The 19,616-nt window shown below is 40.3% G+C and overlaps 1 protein-coding gene across 4 annotated transcripts in view; it reads left to right on the forward strand.

The window, feature by feature from the left end:
- Nucleotides 1–19,616, forward strand: part of LOC136877236 (zinc finger protein 501) — a 69,401-nt gene that overhangs the window by 2,227 nt on the left and 47,558 nt on the right. For 3 of the 4 annotated variants that reach the window (XM_067151094.2, XM_067151096.2, XM_067151093.2), the window contains 2 exons: nt 11,380–11,461; nt 11,613–11,735. In XM_067151094.2, coding sequence (XP_067007195.1) covers nt 11,393–11,461; nt 11,613–11,735 — 192 coding nt within the window. In that variant the 5' untranslated portion in view covers nt 11,380–11,392. Of the gene's footprint in view, nt 1–9,981; nt 10,106–11,379; nt 11,462–11,612; nt 11,736–19,616 lie in introns of those variants that run through there. The other variant, XM_067151095.2, reaches the window with a different exon arrangement.

The raw sequence follows: 19,616 nt of genomic DNA on the forward strand, positions 1-19,616 counted from the left end.
GTTTATGCTGGATTTGCTGTTTAGTACCTGTATCCCTTCGTTTGTTAAACCCGATTGTGGCAGGTTCTAGGAACTGCGTGAGGAGCTGAGTGGAGGAATGTCCGTTATGGAACCCGAATTGTTCATTCCTTAGAATTCCTTTCTCTTTGGTGTGGGTGAGCCTTTTTAGCAATATTTTCTCGAATACTTTACTTATGGCTGTTAATAGACTTACAGGCCGATAGTTGTTGGGGTCCGATTTATCTCTCACTGGCTTCCCGAATACAAGGATTTTTGCTAGTTTCCATTGTTCTGGGAAGTATTGCAGCTTAAACATGGCATTGAATATGTTGGTAATTATTGTGAAGGCGTTCTTGGTTAGCTTTTTGAGAACTAGATTGATGATGTCATCTGGCCTGGCGCCTTTTTTGGGGTTGAAGTGATCAATGATCCATTTTATTTAAGGATATTGGTCTTTTTAACATCTGGCCTAGGTGCATTGTTCAGAAATTCCTCTACCTTTGCTTCGGTTTGCCGCGTGAATTCGGGGTCTGAAGGATCGTCATTCAGTGTGAATGCTTCCTCTAATGCATCAGCTATGATTTCGGCCTTCTGCCGCGTGTCGAATACTGGTCCGTTTGGTCCCTTGATGGTTGGAATAACGTGTGGTTCACGTGTGAAGTGTCTTGCGAGTTGCCAGACGGGTCTCGTGTTCATGTTGAATTTTCACAGCTTGTTGTTCCATTCGTTGGACCGGTGTTCTTTTAGGGCATTTTGAATTTCAGTGTTCAACTGATTTTTCATTTCCCTGTCTATGTTGTAGTGGTATCGGGCCCAGCTACACCTATGACGGTTCTGTCTTTGTATGTTACTTGGGATTTCGAATGTGTGGTCCTTATATGTGTGGGTGGGTACGTTCGTTTCTGTCGCTGTTTGTACTGCTTTGATGAGGGTTGATATTGTCTCCTCAATCTCGGCAGGACTTTCAGGAGTGATATTTTCTATTCCCTGTAACAGCGAATCAAGTTTCCTTACAAACTTGTCCCATTTGGCTGCTTTATAGTTCAGCCTTCGCTTGGGATTTAGCTAGTATCCCTCATGGTCAGCATCCAGTGTTACAAGTACTGGTTGGTGTCTTGATGCTAGGTCATTGATCACCTTCATAATGTATTCTAGAGGGATGTGGTTGAGTAGGGCAATGTCTAGTATATCAGAAGTCTGCCCTCTCGGAGCTAGGAAGGTGGGTTCCTTGGGTGCAGCTATTATGTATTTGTGAGTGAGCCTGTGTTCGTATAGCGTGGTGCCTTGTTTGTTAGGCTTAAGACAGCCCCAGCTTTCATGTTTCGAGTTGTCTCCGCCAGTTATCGTGTTTCTGGCTAGTCCTAGGAGCACGTCTATGTCGCCTGTGTTGACTGTCCTTGGGGGAGAGTACGTTGCAATGATGTTGATTAACGTTCCACGTACTAGTAGGCGTATTCTGCATGCTTCCATTGCCACTAGCTCTGGAATTTCAAGCTCCATGTGTTGTAGGTCCCTTACCAGGACTGCCTCTGGGTGAGGGTCTGTCATACTTGTGTACTTTGTAGCCTTTAACTGTTAGTTTCGAGCCTGGAGCGAGAAATGTCTCTGCGATTAGTGCTACGTGTATTTCGTGCTTTAATAGGAAGGCTTCCATAGTTGCTGCCACCAAATTAGGCGGGTGAGGAAAACTGCGCTGTCGTCAGATTTGGGAACGGCGAAGGCACAGATGGTCGAGAGTTGCTTACCTCCGAGCAGGGATTGGCAACACTGATCGTGCAGTGCTGTCTAGTTGAAGCCCATCCGCTCCAGGCCACCGTGCCGAGTCATTCCCTGTCATGCATCTGTTGAGCTCGCACCATAAGTGCAGTTAAAGATGGGTAGTAAATGTGTTCAACCTGGTGTTTTTTCGGGTCTATTATCTGAAAAGGATGAAGTGCGAGAAACGAACAACAAACTCCTCTGAAGTGTCGTCAGTTGGAAGGGCTTAAGAAGAAGGATTTAGCCAGCTAGACAAAATCCATAATTGTGAGTGTATTGCAATACATGCAGAAGTTGGCAGACTCAAATATTTTGCAGACTGTGAACTTCAATAAAAGCCAAGAGTTGATTGCAAAATGTGTCATTTTAGCCTTTGTTCGATCCAGAGATGTGTTGAAAATGAAAACCTACAGCCTGTTTTTCAGTCATTGACCGGGTCAGGGATGTAATGAATGAAACATATATAGGCTGTTATTACAATGGGGTCGCCACTCCCAAGGTGATTTATTAATGAGTGATAAATGCTATGAAATGATAATGGAGAGTGTTGCTGGAATGAAAGATGACAGGGAAAACCGGAGTACCCGGAGAAAAACCTGTCCCGCCTCCGCATTGTCCAGCACAAATCTCACATGGAGTCACCGGGATTTGAACCACGGTATCCAGCGGTGAGAGGCTGACACTCTGTCGTCTGAGCCACGGAGGCTCCCAGAGATGTGTTAATGAAGCAAAATATTCACCGAACCATAAAATACTTCCATCTCCAAGGAAAACTTGATAAATTAGTTCTCTCTTAGGTTGCCACCCTACCACTGCCAATACAACGCAATTGAAATAATTTGGGTTCAAGTCGAGAGAGAAGTGGCAGAAAGGAACAAAACATTCAAAATAAAGGACATAGAAAAACTCGTCAGAAGCCACCGACCATGCAACTGCTGCAGACTGGGAAAAGTGCTTCAATCGCGTGGAAAATCTTCAAGCAGATGATTGGGCCAAGGAAATAATAAGGGATGAAAGAATGGAGCAATCATCATCAGTGTAAATGACGACTTGACTGATAGTGAGATGAATGATGACAGTGACTAAGAAATCTTAGACTGCCTTTTAGCTAGAAACCTATTCTTAATTCATTGTAAATTAATATAAACTTATTCTTTAAAATAGTTCTTTTTCTATATTATTCAGTACAATATATATAATTCAAATATTTAAGGTTATAATGTAATATAACTCATACAGATTAGTACTTAGGCCGTCCTGCAGCCTGTGCTTGCGCGCGCAGCCCCGAACTGGCTCAGCTAGCGTCATTTACATGGTTGCTTTCTGGGCAATTTTCCAGGAAAACTACAAGTCTCACAGAAATATGTTTCAGATAAAAAATGTAAGTCAGGCGATTTTTTACACTTTTCCCGCAGACAAAATTTTATTGGCTGAAGAAATAAAATAATACCAATATAAATGGTCCGTTATTGGATATTATAAATTTTCCAGCTAGCTCATTCTTGGTTGCCAGCGTTTCGCCCTCGTGTGCTAGGGTGGGCTCATCAGTTGGTACCTAGCACACCTACCAATACGCTGGCTAGTGCATACCGTGGAGGCCACTGCGTAGGCTAACTGGAGCCACCGGCAGTGCCAATGCACTAAGAGACTTTGTCTCATCACTAAAAAAATAAAAAGAAATAAAAACTTGGCCACTTACTGAAAGTTTCAATACATGATTCTACGGATTTAAATTTACTCATTCAAGATTTTATTTTTAATAATTATTTAAAGTGGTTTATGTGGAAAATAGTTATACCACTGAAATCAGCAGTCTTTTCTGAAGCTTGTAGTATAATTTGTTTCGAAACTTTGTATGAAGTAACATCAGGAGCTTGAGAGAGAACAACCTACCTCGCACTTTGAAGTGATGTGTTCAGTTAGACATTTCTTCGCCAGTTGCTACATAACCTTTGCAACAGCGTAATTTCTCTGGCCCGCCTAATTTGGTGGCTGCGACAATAGTTCTATTTTCTTGTTGCGTATTCCTTTTCAATTCCAAATTAGAACTTGCAGCCCGTGTGTGCTTATGTGGTGTGTAATTTGTTCAGCCATTGCAGGGAATAGAAATGACTCGATGAGGTTTACTATTATCCGCAACCCCTTGAGATTCTCCTCCTCTGCCACCCTTTTAAGAAGTTTAGAATGGTGGGGATCAGGGTGGTCAGCAGTATGTTTATGCCAAGTGACTTCAGTATGTCTTCGGCTGGGTTGTTCTTCTGACCTGGAGGTTCTCTTCGGTGTTGTGACTGGGGTGACGTGTTTGGTGTTGTGTTTATGGTGGTGGGTGTGGTCTGGGTAGTGGATGCTTTGTGTGTGATCCTAGGTATCATGCGCTTACTGCGAGGGGAGGAGCAGGCGGCGGGTTCTCCCTTTGGTTCCTGCTCGGATTCTCTGGGCGTGGTTTTTGTGTACCTTTTGTTGCATTTGGTTAGGGGGCTGGTCCTGCTTTGGTTGTTTGAGGCTGTATTTTTGTTGCCCGAGGCTTGGGGAGGGGGTGTTGGTTGAGTTTGAGCCTTGGGGTGTCTGTTTTGTCTTTGTTTATTTTGTGCCTTGCCTCAGCCTGAATGGCCTGTACCATTAGCAGGGTCTCAATTTCCTGGTTGGCCAGGTTTACCTGAAGCGCCTGGTTGGCTAGGGGGGCCTTTGTTGCCTGAAGGGCATTTTTGAGCCTCAGGGCGGCCACGCTGTTGTTCTCTTGCGCCCTTCGGTCTCTTAGCTCTGAGGAAGCTTTCGTATTCCCTGCGGCTCGGGCATTCACTGTATTTGGCCGCGTGTTTCCCCTCGCAATTACAACATTTAACATACTCCCTGTCTCCGCCATTTGGACAGTCACGGGAGGAGTGGGGCCCAGCACACCACCTGCATCTGTGGCTAAGCTTACTCCCCACTTGGGAGTGACCGAACCTTTGGCACATACTGCACTGGGTGCATGTGGTTTTAGGCCAGTAAGGCTCAACCTTCACAGTCATGCTTAGGAGGGTGCGAAGACTCTCCATCTTTTCCACTCCCGACTGGTCCGATAACGTGACAAGGTAGAGTGGGGCTTGTTTCCTTCCCTCCCTTGTTCGCATCCACTGCGTGCCCAGGACTGGGATTTGCTTAGCCGAGATGGCGTCTGAGATCTCGTTGAGCGTGTACTTGTTTACAGGGGTTGTGAGTACATATCTCTTAGTCCTCCTGTAGTTGAGCAGTGTGTATTGAATATCATGCCCATCAAGTGCGATAGTTGCCAGGTGATAGCTTTTTTTCTGAATATAATATCAGCTGGACAGCTTCGTGCGAATCCCTCCTGGGCTTTATGAACTTATAGTTCCTTTCGCCATGTGGGAGGTACTTGAGCAGCGCAGACTCAATTTTCATGAGGTTATTGGAGTATATTGTGATTGGGTGGTTTCTCATGTTGTTGTGGCGTCTCTTGGGTTGCTGTACTGTTGAGTTTAGGAACCCTTCAGAGCGGACAGAGGCGTTGGGTTGATCGTTAGTCTGGGTTTCCTTAACCTGCTTACGTTTCCTCTGGTGTGTCCTTCTGCTCTTGACTTTCATATAACGCCCCTGCTGGCTCTCCGGTTCGGGGGCCGTGGTCTGCAGGGTTGGTGCCATGAGCTCCGGTACTGCCCTCCCCCATCCTTCTCAGATGTTTCCTTAGTCTGGGCGATGAGAGACTCATCTATCACCAGCCTTGAATTGTCTGAGTTGCAGTCCGTGGCTGGGCCGTTCATGTCTGTAGCCTCGAGTAAGTCCTCTAACTCTTCCCCTTGGGAGAGGTCCGGCTCATCAGGGCGTAGCCACTCAGTTCCGCTCTCTCTGTGCAGCGCACTTCTAGTTAGGGGTTCTGCTATAATGCTTGCCGGCCAGCTAGGTACCGCTTGCACTGGTATGTGCATCCCTGAGGTTATGGTTGTGGTAGGGGTTGTGCGTGTTGAGGTGGTGGTGACTGTGTAGGTTGTTGCTGTGTGCACCATGTTTGCAATGTACCGCCCTGTGAGATGGATAGTCTGCTCCAGGTATAGTGCCTGCCCGTCAGGTGAAGTACCCGGTGCCAGGTTTGCTATACTTGTCCGCAGTGATTTTTCTGATCTCGTGCGGCATTCAGTGTGCGTCAGGGCCTGCCCACTGTGTGGTACACTCCCCGTGCATGCCGCAGTACTGCCGTCTGAGCGCACGGCGCTTAACGGTGTCATTGCAGCCTGGGGAGTAGCCGGCATAGTGGCTTTTCTCCCTTTCAGGGTCTCGGTTGTGGAACCGATGACCGGGGAATTGTGCTTAGTGAGGGGGGGGAATGCTACACTCTGACAAGAGTGTAGCGGCACTGGTCTGGGTGGCTACCAGCTCTTGGAGTCCGTGCAGTTCGTGAGAGCGCTTGGAGAACAGCGCTTCGTTCACGACCAGCGAAGTGACGCCCGCTACTTGGGTGGAGTGCTGTGATAACAGCTGCTCCTCCCTAGCAGCCATCTCTGGAAGTTCTTGGCGCTCGAAGTTTGTCTGTGAGTTCCCAGGCTCATTGACAAATTGCTCTTTCAAAAGATTGCTCTTTTGGAAAGAATGAACCTGGTCCTGTGTGTGTGTACTTGTAGGGAAGAGCTAAGGAGAGCTAGTGAATGCGGGGTGATCCGACACGAACGGGCCCCTGGCTCACGGCAATCCCTGACTAACCCTAGGCACCGAGAAGTGGTAGCCAGTTGGGATGAGTGTGTGTACATCTCGAAGGTCTTGACGGTCTTGGAGTAGGGCGAGCAGTGCATAGAACTACCCGCAGCCGTTGAGAGGAGAGAGAGAGTGGAGCGAGAGGCTCGTATGTCCTTTCACTTGCACAGTCGAGCTCGTACTCCCACTCACATCGGCGTATTTAGGGTACTTCCAATAAACTGTTGTCAGTTACCCAATACCGGTACCATATTTGTGTGCGGGGCATATGTCAACAATGTAGTGTACATGTGTTTTTGTAGTTATGGCTGTGTGTTGAGGTTGTGATATTGAGTTCTCTGAATTTCTTGTAGGTTTTGAGTTTGTTGAAGTGCTATGAACGTCAAGTAGTAGAATTAGCAAAAAGTGCAATACTGAACTCTGCATTAAGGTACATTTTCCAAGGAAAATATTGTTTTTGCTTATTTACCATTTTTTCCTTACAATTTTTTTTTATTTTTCTGCACACTTCCTGGGTAGTGACAAAGAACCCTTGGTCTAGCATTTTGGGTGTGTTACATAATAAACCTCATGAAGGAAGTTTGGCCCGGGCAGGGGCTCTGTTTCGTGTCAGCCACTGGCCCACATTGTTTAGGATATTTTGTTGTGCGGTTGTTAGTAGCAAAATCTGTGTGTGTTTATTTCCTGGAATAACTTCCTGTTGCACATTGGTAGTAGCTGCAGAAAGTATGGAATATGGCACATTATTTATTATAATAGGTTATAAACGTAATTATACTTCTAGGAGTTGGTTGGCAGGTCCCTGGCTTTCGTAACGAGCACATCTCACCTCTACAAGCAATCTGAGGTTAGACTAGCATCTGTTTACTTTTCACTATAATTCTGTGGTACAGGTGTTGATACTGTTATTACCATTTTTAAAGGCAGCACTAATAATGTGCATAATTACTCTTTCATATCAACAAAGTACACAGAAACCTACATCTACAACAACATATGAAATCAACAAATCCTAGAGTTTCTATCAAAAAGGCCAGGCCGGGTGGCTTAGAAAGTACATCATTGGCCTTGTCAGTACTAGTTGGTAGCTTTGAACCTGACACGGTCCACTGGCACTTGAAGATGCTCGGATATAGGCCTACCAGCTAGGTGCTGGTGAGTTATCAGCACATAAGCAACATCTCAGAACAAAATTCTGTCACCTAGGATTCTCCGGAAACCATAAAATTAGGTAGTGGGACATTTAACTAATAACACTGATTCTATCACAAAAGACATCAGAAATCTAAGTGTTGGAATATGGAGAAATCTCACAATATCTGATGTGATGCTCAACAGTTATGGTCACCAAAAGTAACAAAAACATTCCGATTTATATTTCACAGACACCACTCCGCACTACCCTCTTTAGAGCAGAAAGGACATGCCACAAAAGTACCTAGCAGTTGCTAATGGTTAAACCACATGCCAGTAGACACCTGTATACTAAAATGAAGGGCAAGATGCACTACACATACGAAAACTAGAACAGTCGATCAATTATAATGCCAAACAGTAGTCAGACCAAACAATAGAATATGCATCACACTGATTTGTTAAATATGCCTCATTTTCACTAACTAAAAGACTTACCTGAGAACTCAATCAAAACACAATTCCTGCATTTGAAATCCATTTACTACCGATAATTTTCATCAGCCCTCGAAAATCAAATGCTTTGGGAGTCAGTTCTTGAGGATAATCTTTTCCATGCGGTAAAAGTTTCACAGTGGAATCATTACTTCAGATCGAAGAAAGAATGGTATGTATTTCTAACCTTTATTTAAAGCTGTACAAGAAAATTGTTTAATTCAAGAAAAGGACAGATGTAAAATAACAAATTTTCATAGCATTTACTGTTAGCAGAGCTGCACAAATTAGAAGATAATTTAGGGGTCAGGCATATAAAATAAAATTCCCTTGTTTACCTTTGTATTATTAACCCCCTTAAGCGGGGAGCACGGTACACACCATCTCACTCCCAGGTGGGGAGCGATTTCCCTGATTGAAGAAAATATTTAATTACTTGATTAAAAACAATCTTGGACTAAAATGAGCTATTGAAGGGCCCTAAGAGAAATATTTACTTGAATATAATGTATTTAATTGTTGAAAAATTCTACTAATTTTTCAATACTTTGGGCAAAAACGTACTAAGTGCTTTCACACTGTGATATCGAGGTTGCTTCTTCCTAATAGCAAAGTTCTGGTTTTCGTTTATACAGTAACTTTACCTGAATGTTTTAGGCAGTTTACTAGCAATCTCTGCCTGGAAATAGGTTTTTTTGTATACATAAATTGTAGGTTTACAAAGTTGACATAAAATTAAAATATGTACAATGGAATAAATTATAATACTCATGAAATTTTCTGTTATGTTGGTTAGCGCTTTCGAGGGATCAAGTTTATATATCCTACCTACAGTTCATAAGTGACATACACGGACTATATTACACTGCATTACAGGTAATATTTACAATATTTACAGTCTTCAAAGTGTTATGTCTTCTCAGCTGTTCATTATGATACACACGGAAGCACGTTATATAACTTGCCTCGGCTTCGCATAATGTTTATGATTCCATTCCGAGACGCGATTGTTTTCTTGGTATGTAAACTTCCCACCCTAGCCACCCTTTCCATAGCAAGAGGTTCTCATCAATTGACACTTTGCCATCAGGGGTATAAGCTTCCGAAAATTTTGCTAACAGGTGGTCAAATACTGGATTTATCTTGTATATTTTGGGAGGAAGTTGTCCATTATTCACCTCACTATCAGAGATATGTAAAAAGCTGTGGAAGAAAATCTAATAATAATAATAATAATAATAATAATAATAATAATAATAATAATAATAATGGCTTTACGTCCCACTAACTACTTTTACGGTTTTGGAGACTCTGAGGTGCCAGAATTTAGTCCCGCAGAAGTACTTTTGCCTGTCAGTACATCTACTGACAAGAGGCCGGCGTATTTGAGCACCTTCAAATACCACCACTCTGAGCCATAATTGAACCTGCCAAGTTGGGGTCAGAAGGCCGGCCAGCGCCTCAGCAGTCTAGGCCACTCAGTCTGGCGAGAAAAAATCTCTCCTGTGTCATCAGCTCATAGAAAATAGGCGTAGTGAACAAGCAATTGCAAGAAATATAGTGTCCTAATTTAAGTTTTCGTACAATTCCCTGCCGCCATAAGAAGATTTATTTTGTATTTATTTGTTCGGACACGGTCTTGATCTTGACTTCTTCGTTTAATCTTACTAAACTGGGTTTTATGTGCAATTTCCTGCTCGGCATCTTTTGTCTGTTTAGCTAGGTTCTGGCATATCTCGTCATAAAAAAAGTAATTGAAATATTTCAGTCAGTTTTGTTTTCCCTAAGAACTCTCCCTTTACATCACGATGGAATTATGGATCAATGCAGGACTTTCTTTGTCCATTTTCATTATAAGTTGACGAAGAACTTGTACTGGTTGGATTGTAATCAGTATTATCGTCACAACTGTCACTATCATGATCACTACTTGAATTGGAATCAAACATGTGTTGTCTCTTTTGCGACTGCTGAACATTTGCATCAGCTATGCCCGAACCCTGTACATTCCATCCTGCAGTACTTATTCCAGGTAAGTTCCTGTCATGAATTTTCCTTCAGCAGAAATTACTTCACTAATGTCACTATTCTCCCCACTAAATTCCAACATTTTGTTTATCATGACCCGTAAATCGTCTTCCTTTAATGGTGGGGGCTGGTAATTCATTATAGACATTTTAGCGGAAAAATGTAAGGAAAAGGATCGAATAGAACCCTGGTCTCTGCAGTTTGGACGTAAATCATGAATTGTGCCAGTATTACGGATGCGTATGATAATAAATGTTGTAACTTGTGGTAAACACACACTCCAGTCGTGAAAGAAGAACTCAATACTGGGGATTAAAAAATCAGGTTACAGTTCTAAAACGTCATCAGAGAGGTCTGTTCATTATCATAATCTCTAGAAATCCCTCCTACAGCAATATTATTATATCCAAGGGACAATTAGGTGATGAGTTAAAGCTTCAGCGTGAAGCTTTTAGGCTTTAGTTCATTCCTGCCTGGACGTTAGCTGCGTTTTTTATGATACACCTCGTGGATGACATATTGATATCGGAAAAACAGTTGAAAAATTCTCATCAGTGGGCAGACTCATCCAGAATACGCTGCTGTAAAGGTAACAAACCTCTGCAGGCAGGCAACTGAGAAGAAAAAAAAATTGAATTGGCGGATATATCCGCATTCCCCGCCGAGCAAGCCACTTGTAGCCACGGATCTCGCCGCATCGCCCACTGAGCAGGTTAATCATTAAATCTCAGCCCCATTCAAATCATCACCACTGTCTCCTTCTTATTCACTCCTGACAAATGTCTATATCCTTTTGTTTGAAAATACCCTTGCTCTGCTGATTTTATTGATTCAAAATCTTTCACATTCAGGTCATTCATATTGGTCACCATTAGATGATTCCATGCTATCTGCATCTCAACTTATTTTTGAATAGATTCAGTAAGAAAACCCCTTCAACATAAAAGTATTGATGTTTACAATGCTGCAACAATGTTGCAGAGTTCACTGAGTAAAGGAAATCTTATATTCATTCATCAATTTTAAGTATACATGGGATTTTTCCAGTCCTCACTATGGCAAATCATGGAAAATTTGTTGCTATAGTTACTCTGCTCTAATGTCATTCCTGGTGTTTTCTTTATGCCTTGCATGGCTACGAATACAGGCAGTTTTCATATACTGATTACATTTGAACAAGATCATTGCAGAAAACGTGCAGTGACTGAATCTTTTATATTGTGCACCTTACTCTGTGTGTTTGTGTTTCATACATTCAGTTTTTTTGTTTCCTTCAAGATTTTGGTAAATCATGGAGTGTCCTGAATTTATTAAATGTGAACCAGAATGGTATCCAAGTACAGAAGAATCTTCTGAATCTGTAAGTAGACATACAATTTCATTTTTTCAGTAGTTTAGGAAGCTTTTATTTCAACAATCTTTCTTGTATTGCTTGCATTCATCTAGTTAAGATTGTCAGATAAAATGTAAATGTTGTAATTTTACCTCTTTTTATTTTTGTTTTATTTTAGGTACCCAGTTTTGAAATACCTTGTGGTAATCTGGTAGAAGTAAAGATTGAGTCTGGTGTTAGCTCTAATGAACAACTTGAAGATGAGGGATGTTCTGAAGAAGCAACCAAAGAGGAATATGAGGTAAGGACACCTTAATTCTGAACAATTTCAGTATATGTGTTTGATTTTAATTTCATATTAAAATGTTTATGCTAAATATTTAAATGGTTCACATTTTGTGTATTGATGTGGAGCCACTCACTGGGGACCATGTATAATTAAGGTAGCATACCACTTTAAAGAAATTTACGGGCATGCTCAGAATATTTTAAGCCTGCCTCAGTCCCATAGGGGTAATGGAGTCCCACTTCCATTTGACAAAGCAGGGACTCCATAGAAACAGCTTGGCAAACAAAATTGAATTTGATGGAGTGCTTAATGAGACTTAGAGAAGAAAAGAAGTAAAATAGACTGTCAGCAAAGAGGATGCATCTGGATATATTAAGAGTTAAACGTTCTGATAAGGGGAGATAAAGAGGGAGAGACAGGAGATTATAAGGTTGTCTGAACAGGTGTTAAAAAGGAAAGGGCAGAGAGTATGTATTAAACGTTCATCAGGAAAACTATAGCAGCAAGCACGTGAAGAAACTAAGGGCCCTTACACACAAGCGTTTTTCTGTCGTTTTCGACCACAAAATACACTTCTTTGCCGCCGGCCTGACCACTTCTGTAGTTCAGTATGACCACATTTTGTGGCTAAAGACAGCACCAAAATGTGGCCTGGCCAGCTTCACATGCATAGAGTAATTTTGTTTGGCAAGTGGAACTTCGGTCATTCACAGTATGAATTCCTACTCCTAACAAAGATACCTGGCTGAAAATTGCATCAGGCTTTGAAAAACAAGCCCATTTTCCTAACTGCCTTGAAGCTATACACGGCAAACATGTTCATGTAATAAAACCAAGGAGAGTGGATCATGTATTTTTTAATTAGAAGCGTTTCTTTTCTCTAACTGTTTTAGTCGTTGTCGATTCAAACTCTAACTTTGTTTATGTTGACATAGCATCCTACGGGACGTCCTCCGACTCAATAGTTTATTCTAACAGTTCACTTTATCATAAAATGCAAAATAATGAGCTTGATCTTCCAAACTCCAAACCACGTACAGAGAATGGAATAGCTTTACCATTCGTTTTAATTGGGTATGAGGGATTTGCTCTTTCAAATAATTTGTTACATTCATATGCAAGGAAAAATTTGTATACAAAGTAAAAGGTTTTCAACTATAGTTTATATAGTGCTTGGAGAACAGTAGAATGCACTTTCGGGATTCTAGCGAATAAGTGGACAAGATTTCATAGAACACTAAATGTGTTAATTGGTTTTGCTAAGGATAAGGCATGTTGTTTATTGCACAAATTCGTAAGGCATTGTGATTACAATGGCATCTTTACTTGTGAAGGATTCCTGGATTTAAAAGACTGCCCCACTATAAGCAGAAGATCTGTGAATGCTATGCACGAGGAATTTGTGTCTTCCAGAATTTGAACGAAATGCATTTTTCAGGAAGGCCTGAAATTTTGTTGACAGCGAGTTTTTATGTCATGCATGTTTCAAGTTAGCAATTACTGTTACTAGCGTTAAGCCTGCTAGAATGTGTGAGAATATTTAGCATTTTTAAAATAAATATATGTAGGCCTGAATCTTACCTATTTCATTTTTCTCCTTTGTGCTTAATACCTGGAAGTTACTGTGAAAGACTTCACAGATCTTCTCCAATGTTCTAACCTTCTCAATTGCTATATGTGTTAGTAGTGTAGTATACAGTGGGTTGAGTTTAAATCTTGGCAATAAACGTGTCCATATCGAATGTTTCCATTATGATAAAAGTCAGCCAGAACACGTCATAGTCATCGCGATGTGGCTGAAATGTCGCCTGTTGAAAAGGAAAGCTCTGCAGTCGGGCTGTGGTTAGTGGACGGAATCGGCTACAGCTGGCAACAGTGGTTCGCTTGTGGTTGAGAAAACATTAGCCTGTAAACGGTAAGCATTCTTCCCATTGCATTATATGGTGACGGCAAGTAGGCGACAACTGACCACACATAAACCAATTTTTGTGTGCGACAACGACAACAGAAAAACGTTCGTGTGTGAGGGCCCTGATGATGCTAATAGATTAAGCGATTATGGTTGTAGTGTATCTGTCTTTACATGTAACAGAAAAGGAATTCATGAGTATTATTTAAGAATTACTTATTGTGCAATAATGAATTAAAGAGTATTCTGTATATCTTTATATTTAATGATAAAATAATACTCCAAAATATGGTCCTGAGTGGCAGGCCGCTGTTTAAATTGAAAGGATATAGTACAAATAAGTACAACCTAACCCTTATTCCAGATTTACAGTCCTTTGCATTAGAGTAAAATTGAGTGGGATTAAATAAGAGTTCTAAATGAATCTAGTGTGAAATATTGTTTTAATGAAATTTGAATTAATTTAGTAGCATAATTGTTGAGGTTGATTTCATTGGCTTATTTTGCAAATATGTATTTCTATTGCCTCCTTTCTCAAAGTGTTCATTATAGTATCCCCTATACCTGCCCAGTTTTCCTTGCTTTTCCTCAGGTGCCTTGTGTATGGTTCTAGTAATATGCAATAGCTACTGATTTTGTCAAATTGGGAAAAGGAAGAGGCCTGCTGTTACATAACTTGTTTTCAACATTTCAGTTGATTTTCATTATTCATTTTTATATTTACAAGTTGGTTTACAGCACACCGACACAGATAGATCTTGTGGCAACAATGGGACAAGAAAGGGCTAGGAGTGGGAAGGCAGTGGCCATGGCCTTAATTAAGCTACAGCCCCAGCATTTGTCTGGTGTGAAAATGGGAAACCATGGAAAACCATCTTCAGGGGTGCCGACAGTGGGGTTCGCACGACAGTGGGGTTCGAACCCACTATCTCCCAAATACTGGATACTGACCACACAGCAACTGCAGCTATCAAGCTTGGTGATTTCCATTATAGTATCCGACTAAATTATTAAGGGTATTAAAACAGGCAAGTTATTATCAATGTATATGTTAATGAAAATGTTCACCATGGACATTTTCCTTCAGATGACCTATTTTTTTAATACTTCGAGATCTGGGAAGTAAAGGGATTAAGAAGAAAGTGCAAATTAGAAACAAATACAGTTAAGAATGGTTGGAGTATTAAAGAGAGATTGAAGGAGCGCATTAAGAAAAAGAATTCAGCGAAGCAATCAGCTAAGGATAACATGATGGCAAACATATTTGGCAGCCATATGAATTTTAGGGAACACTGGAAGGGCATGTACAGATATTTTCGAAGCAGAAACAGGTTCCAGAAAAGACATTCCAGTATTTAGTTCGCAATATGTAAAGTTAATTGGATATGAAGATAATGTTCTGATAGAGGAGGTGACTATTACTGGCGAAATACTGAAATTTACCTATGACAATGAAGACATTTCTATGAAGATACAAAAGTTGAAAGCTAAAAAAGGCTGCTGGGATTGATAATATTTCTAGGGATGTATTGAATGCTAAGAGTTGGGATGTAGTACCATATCTGAAATACTTTTTTGATTACTGTTTGCATGAAGGAATGATACCAAGTGAATAGAGAGTTGCAATAGTAGCCTCAGTGAGCAAGGGAAAGGTGACAAAACATAAAGTGGATAATTACAGGCCAGTCAGCCTGACATGTTGCTTGTAAGCTCTGGAAAAGCATTCTTTCTAATTTATATTATACATTGAATATTGAATTTTCACGACCGCATGGTAATTGAAACCGACCTTCAACCTATTAGCTTGTGTTACGTACATTTAGTATATGTTGAAGGGATATTAAGTACAGAACAATAATGGCTAACCAGTGGGATCCAAACCCAGAACCTTGCAAAATCAGGAGGTTGTAGGTTCAAGGTTAAATAAGAGTTAAAAATGAATCTAGTGTGAAATATTGTTTTAATGAAATTTGAATTAATTTAGTAGCACGAATGGAGGGCGGGGGTGATTTTTAGTGTGAGTTTGGAATCCCACTGGTGTCTGATTGGCCATTATTGTTCTGTACTTAACGTCTCTTCAACACTTACTAAATGTATGTAACACGCCCTAATAAGTTGAAAGTCGTTTCGATTATATTAGACACGTTTGCGAAATTACTGACTGGTTTGATAGAACAATTAGAAAGATTATATCAGTGAAGCTCAATTCTTAAGATTCCAGCAAGATATAGCAGATATTTTAGATTCAGGAGGTCAGATGGAGTGTATTGCTATTGACCTATCCTATGATTTATATAGGTTAGATCATGGGATATTACTGACGAAAATGAGGGCTATTGGACTTGACAAAGAGTGGTGGAATGGTTGGCTACAGTTCTAGCAAATAACATTCAGAAAATTAGATTAGGTGAAGTGTTGTCTGATCTTGTAATGATTAGGAGGATGGGGTGGGTCCCCAAGGCAGTATTATTGGACCTTTATGTTTTCTTATCTTTGTCACAGAACAAAAATAGGATCCACATTTAACTGAATAGCTAGCAGAATAAATTATATGGTCATCAGTCAACCATTCCATCCATCAGCAACATTCGAAGACAGTCCTCTTTTTTTGAACAACAGAGATGGCAAAAACAAAAAATCATCAAACAAATATCGTAACCCGGCAACAAGCCATAATAATGGGCAAGGCAAATAGCATAGAGAAAACTAGCCTTACGGCTACTAATAATTTTGAGGTTGCATTTACATTAGAGAAGAAGGCGTCAAAATGTTGTTATAAATGTTTAGGCCTAGTCTCACAATTACGACTATCACAACATACCTTGAATAAACCTTAACCAAGGATTAAATTTAGGATATATCTTTTACATCTTCCTAGAAAGGATGTCTACCGAGGCAAGGTTCTTATTTTAGCAGTAGTTAAGGACCCAAATAGAATAATTATGAATTACATGTACAGTTTATCTGCCGATTGGACGGCCACAGGAAGCAGTCCTACACACTGTTTTTATTTTCAGCATACTAAAGGATTAGGCTATATATATCTTGATGTTCCAATTATATTTGTACTTAATGAGAAATATTAGAATTAAATTGGGTTACCACATGGACACACGAAAACTGATTTGCCCTAAAAAAATTACACTAGAAAATCAAATAACTGCGGCTAGCACCGACTTAGAAAAAATCTTGTCAATCATGAAATCAATAGTGGTTTCTATCCGGGATCAAATTGCAGCGTTCCAGACATTCTTTTTTGCCACAAACACCAGTTTGCATCTGACTACTTCCATCTTGACCTTTACTACAAATGTCATTATTCACTTGACCAGTTCAACTATTTACTTCATTGTCGCAGTTCAGACTGGCAACCACCAGCAACGCCACCAACTGGATGAGGCTTTATTAATGAGCTATGCCAACAGCCAGCATTGCGATGCACACTAGCTTAAATCCATAATGTGATACAAATTTCAAATCACTTGCCAAAAGAGTCCAAGGTCCTTAATAATTTCTCAATCTTATACATATAAATGATGTGAGTAAGAACTGGAATCATACATAAGGATATTTGTGGATGATGTTATACTGTATAGAGTAGTAAATGAGTTTCAGGTTTGTAGTGAGATGAACTGCAGACAATAAATAGTATGAATATAAATGGGATGAAAAGTCAAGTTGTAAGTTTCACCTGGAGGAAAAGTCATCTCAGTTTTAATTATTGTGTTAATGGTGTGATAGTACCTCATGGGGAACACTGTAAGTACCTAGGTGTTTATATAAGGAATGATCGTCATTGGGATAATCATATTAACAAGGTTGTTAAGATAGGTAACAGATCTCTTCATATGGTTATGAGAGTATTTAAGAGTTGTAGTAAGAATGTAAAGGAGAGGGCATATAAGTCTCTGGTAAGACCTAAGTTAGAGTATGGCTCCATTGTATGGGACCCTCACCATGACTGCTTGATATGAAAACTGGAAAAAATTCAAAGGGAAGCAGTACAGTTTGTTCTGGGTGATTTCCGACTAAGGAGTAGTGTTACGAAAATATTGCAAACTTGGGGCTGGGAGGACTTAGGAGTAAGAAGAAGACATGCTTATCTATACGGTATGTATATTTGGTCCATTAGTGAACATTATAAATTTTCTAGCTAACTCATTTTTGGTCATTAGCGTGTCATCCCAGTGTGCCAATTTAGGCTCATCATTTGGTAACTAACATACCTAGCAAGACACATAGCTAGTGCATAATGTGGAAGCTACTGCATAGTCTGCTTTGAGCCACCAACATTGCCAATGAGAGATTTTATCTCATTTACAAAAATTGATGTTCGCTGGGTCATTGAATGATATACATATTGTTCGCATAGGGAACGTGAAATATTTGTCCTGAGTTTATAATGACCAATAACAGACGAATTATGTTCAAATTTACTCATTCCGTATGAATATTTCAGTTTCTGTATGGGATTCAGTATTACATGTGATAAAATTCATTTTGGGTCCGTATTGAAAATATTTGTATTAAATAACACTTGTATGTTTTAATATTCATCCACCTATTCAGTACAATACAATTATTTTATATTAGGACATTGTCCTTATTAAAATTGTTGACATGAAATTAGTATATTACATGGTACATGCTTCGCCCATCAATAGTGGACATCATCAGCCATATTTTCGATCTTAGAATAGATCAGGTACCTGATTGGAAATAATCTATGAATGGGATTTAGTATCTATATCATATGTGGTATTGAAACAGGAACTGCCCCTGATCGAACTGGGGGCCGCGCGGTCTGTTTCATCTTTTCAAATTATGCGCATTGTGGGTTATGATGCAATGCTTCCGGTGAGCTAGCTCGCGGCAGCCTACTAAGACATCACGAAGCTCACAAAGCTTTTTTATATCTCCGCTTCCAAATGAGATATTGGTAACGGACAACGGGACTGTGTAGCTTACAATAACAGATAGCTCATGTCCAAATTTCATGTTGTAACTTTTATTTAAGGGGATATCTCAACGTCAAGAAATTAAGTAATTTCAATGACGTGAATGTTCAGGGTCAAGCCCAGGTATATAAGACGAGTGAGAGGACAGTACAACAAAGTACAGCATAGTAGAGACCTGCTGCCTGAGGTTTTGCCGGCAGTAAAGTTCAACTTTGTGTACAAGTGTTGAGTCTGAACGTTGAACTACGTACCCGCGAGGTACAGCCGAGAACTCTTAACTCCAGCAGTGGTATAAATCCTGCATTCTAAGTTTTTCCAAATACTTAAACATTTTGCGTGACTTATAATATACAAGTGTTAGACATCGGACATGTCAATACCGTGTGTGATAAGACTGTTGATTAACTTATAAATTAATATGAGTCCATGTGTTAACTTCTACGAGTAAACTAACCAGTTAGAACTTCGATTGCGGAAACTACATGCCTAGTACTTCATGGTTAGAAGTAAAAACAGTGCCATTAACTATTTAACATTTCGTGGTGATAGTGTGATAGTACTGTAGACTGTTTCTCAACACATCGGGAACATAGACTGAATCCTACACTAAAATCACGTGTGAAATTGAATGAATAGACTTGATTTCAATTTCCTTGAACTGCATTAACCTGACAGTCAGAACTTATTGAAATCAGGGTATTGAAGGTTCAATTATATTAGCATAGACTTTGTTTAAAACTTATTGAAGTGCATTAAACTGGCAAGTGGAACTTAGTAAGTTCATTGTCTCACGACAAGTCGATCACCTTATTAGTGGACTTGTTGCAAATTACTTTGCCTATTAGACGTGCTACTTGGAACTAACAGTGCAGCATCACTCGAAGTGGTGTGTGTAAACCAGCGCCCCATACATACTCCGACTGCCCTTATTGTCATGTGAACTCCCTCCGATGGATACATGGTAACTCCGAGGGATACATGGTAATGGTGTTCCTAATCTGTGGTGGACGTGGTAACTTCGAGGGA

Source organism: Anabrus simplex, chromosome 7 (assembly GCF_040414725.1).
Source record: "Anabrus simplex isolate iqAnaSimp1 chromosome 7, ASM4041472v1, whole genome shotgun sequence".
Taxonomy (NCBI): Eukaryota; Metazoa; Arthropoda; class Insecta; order Orthoptera; family Tettigoniidae; genus Anabrus; species Anabrus simplex.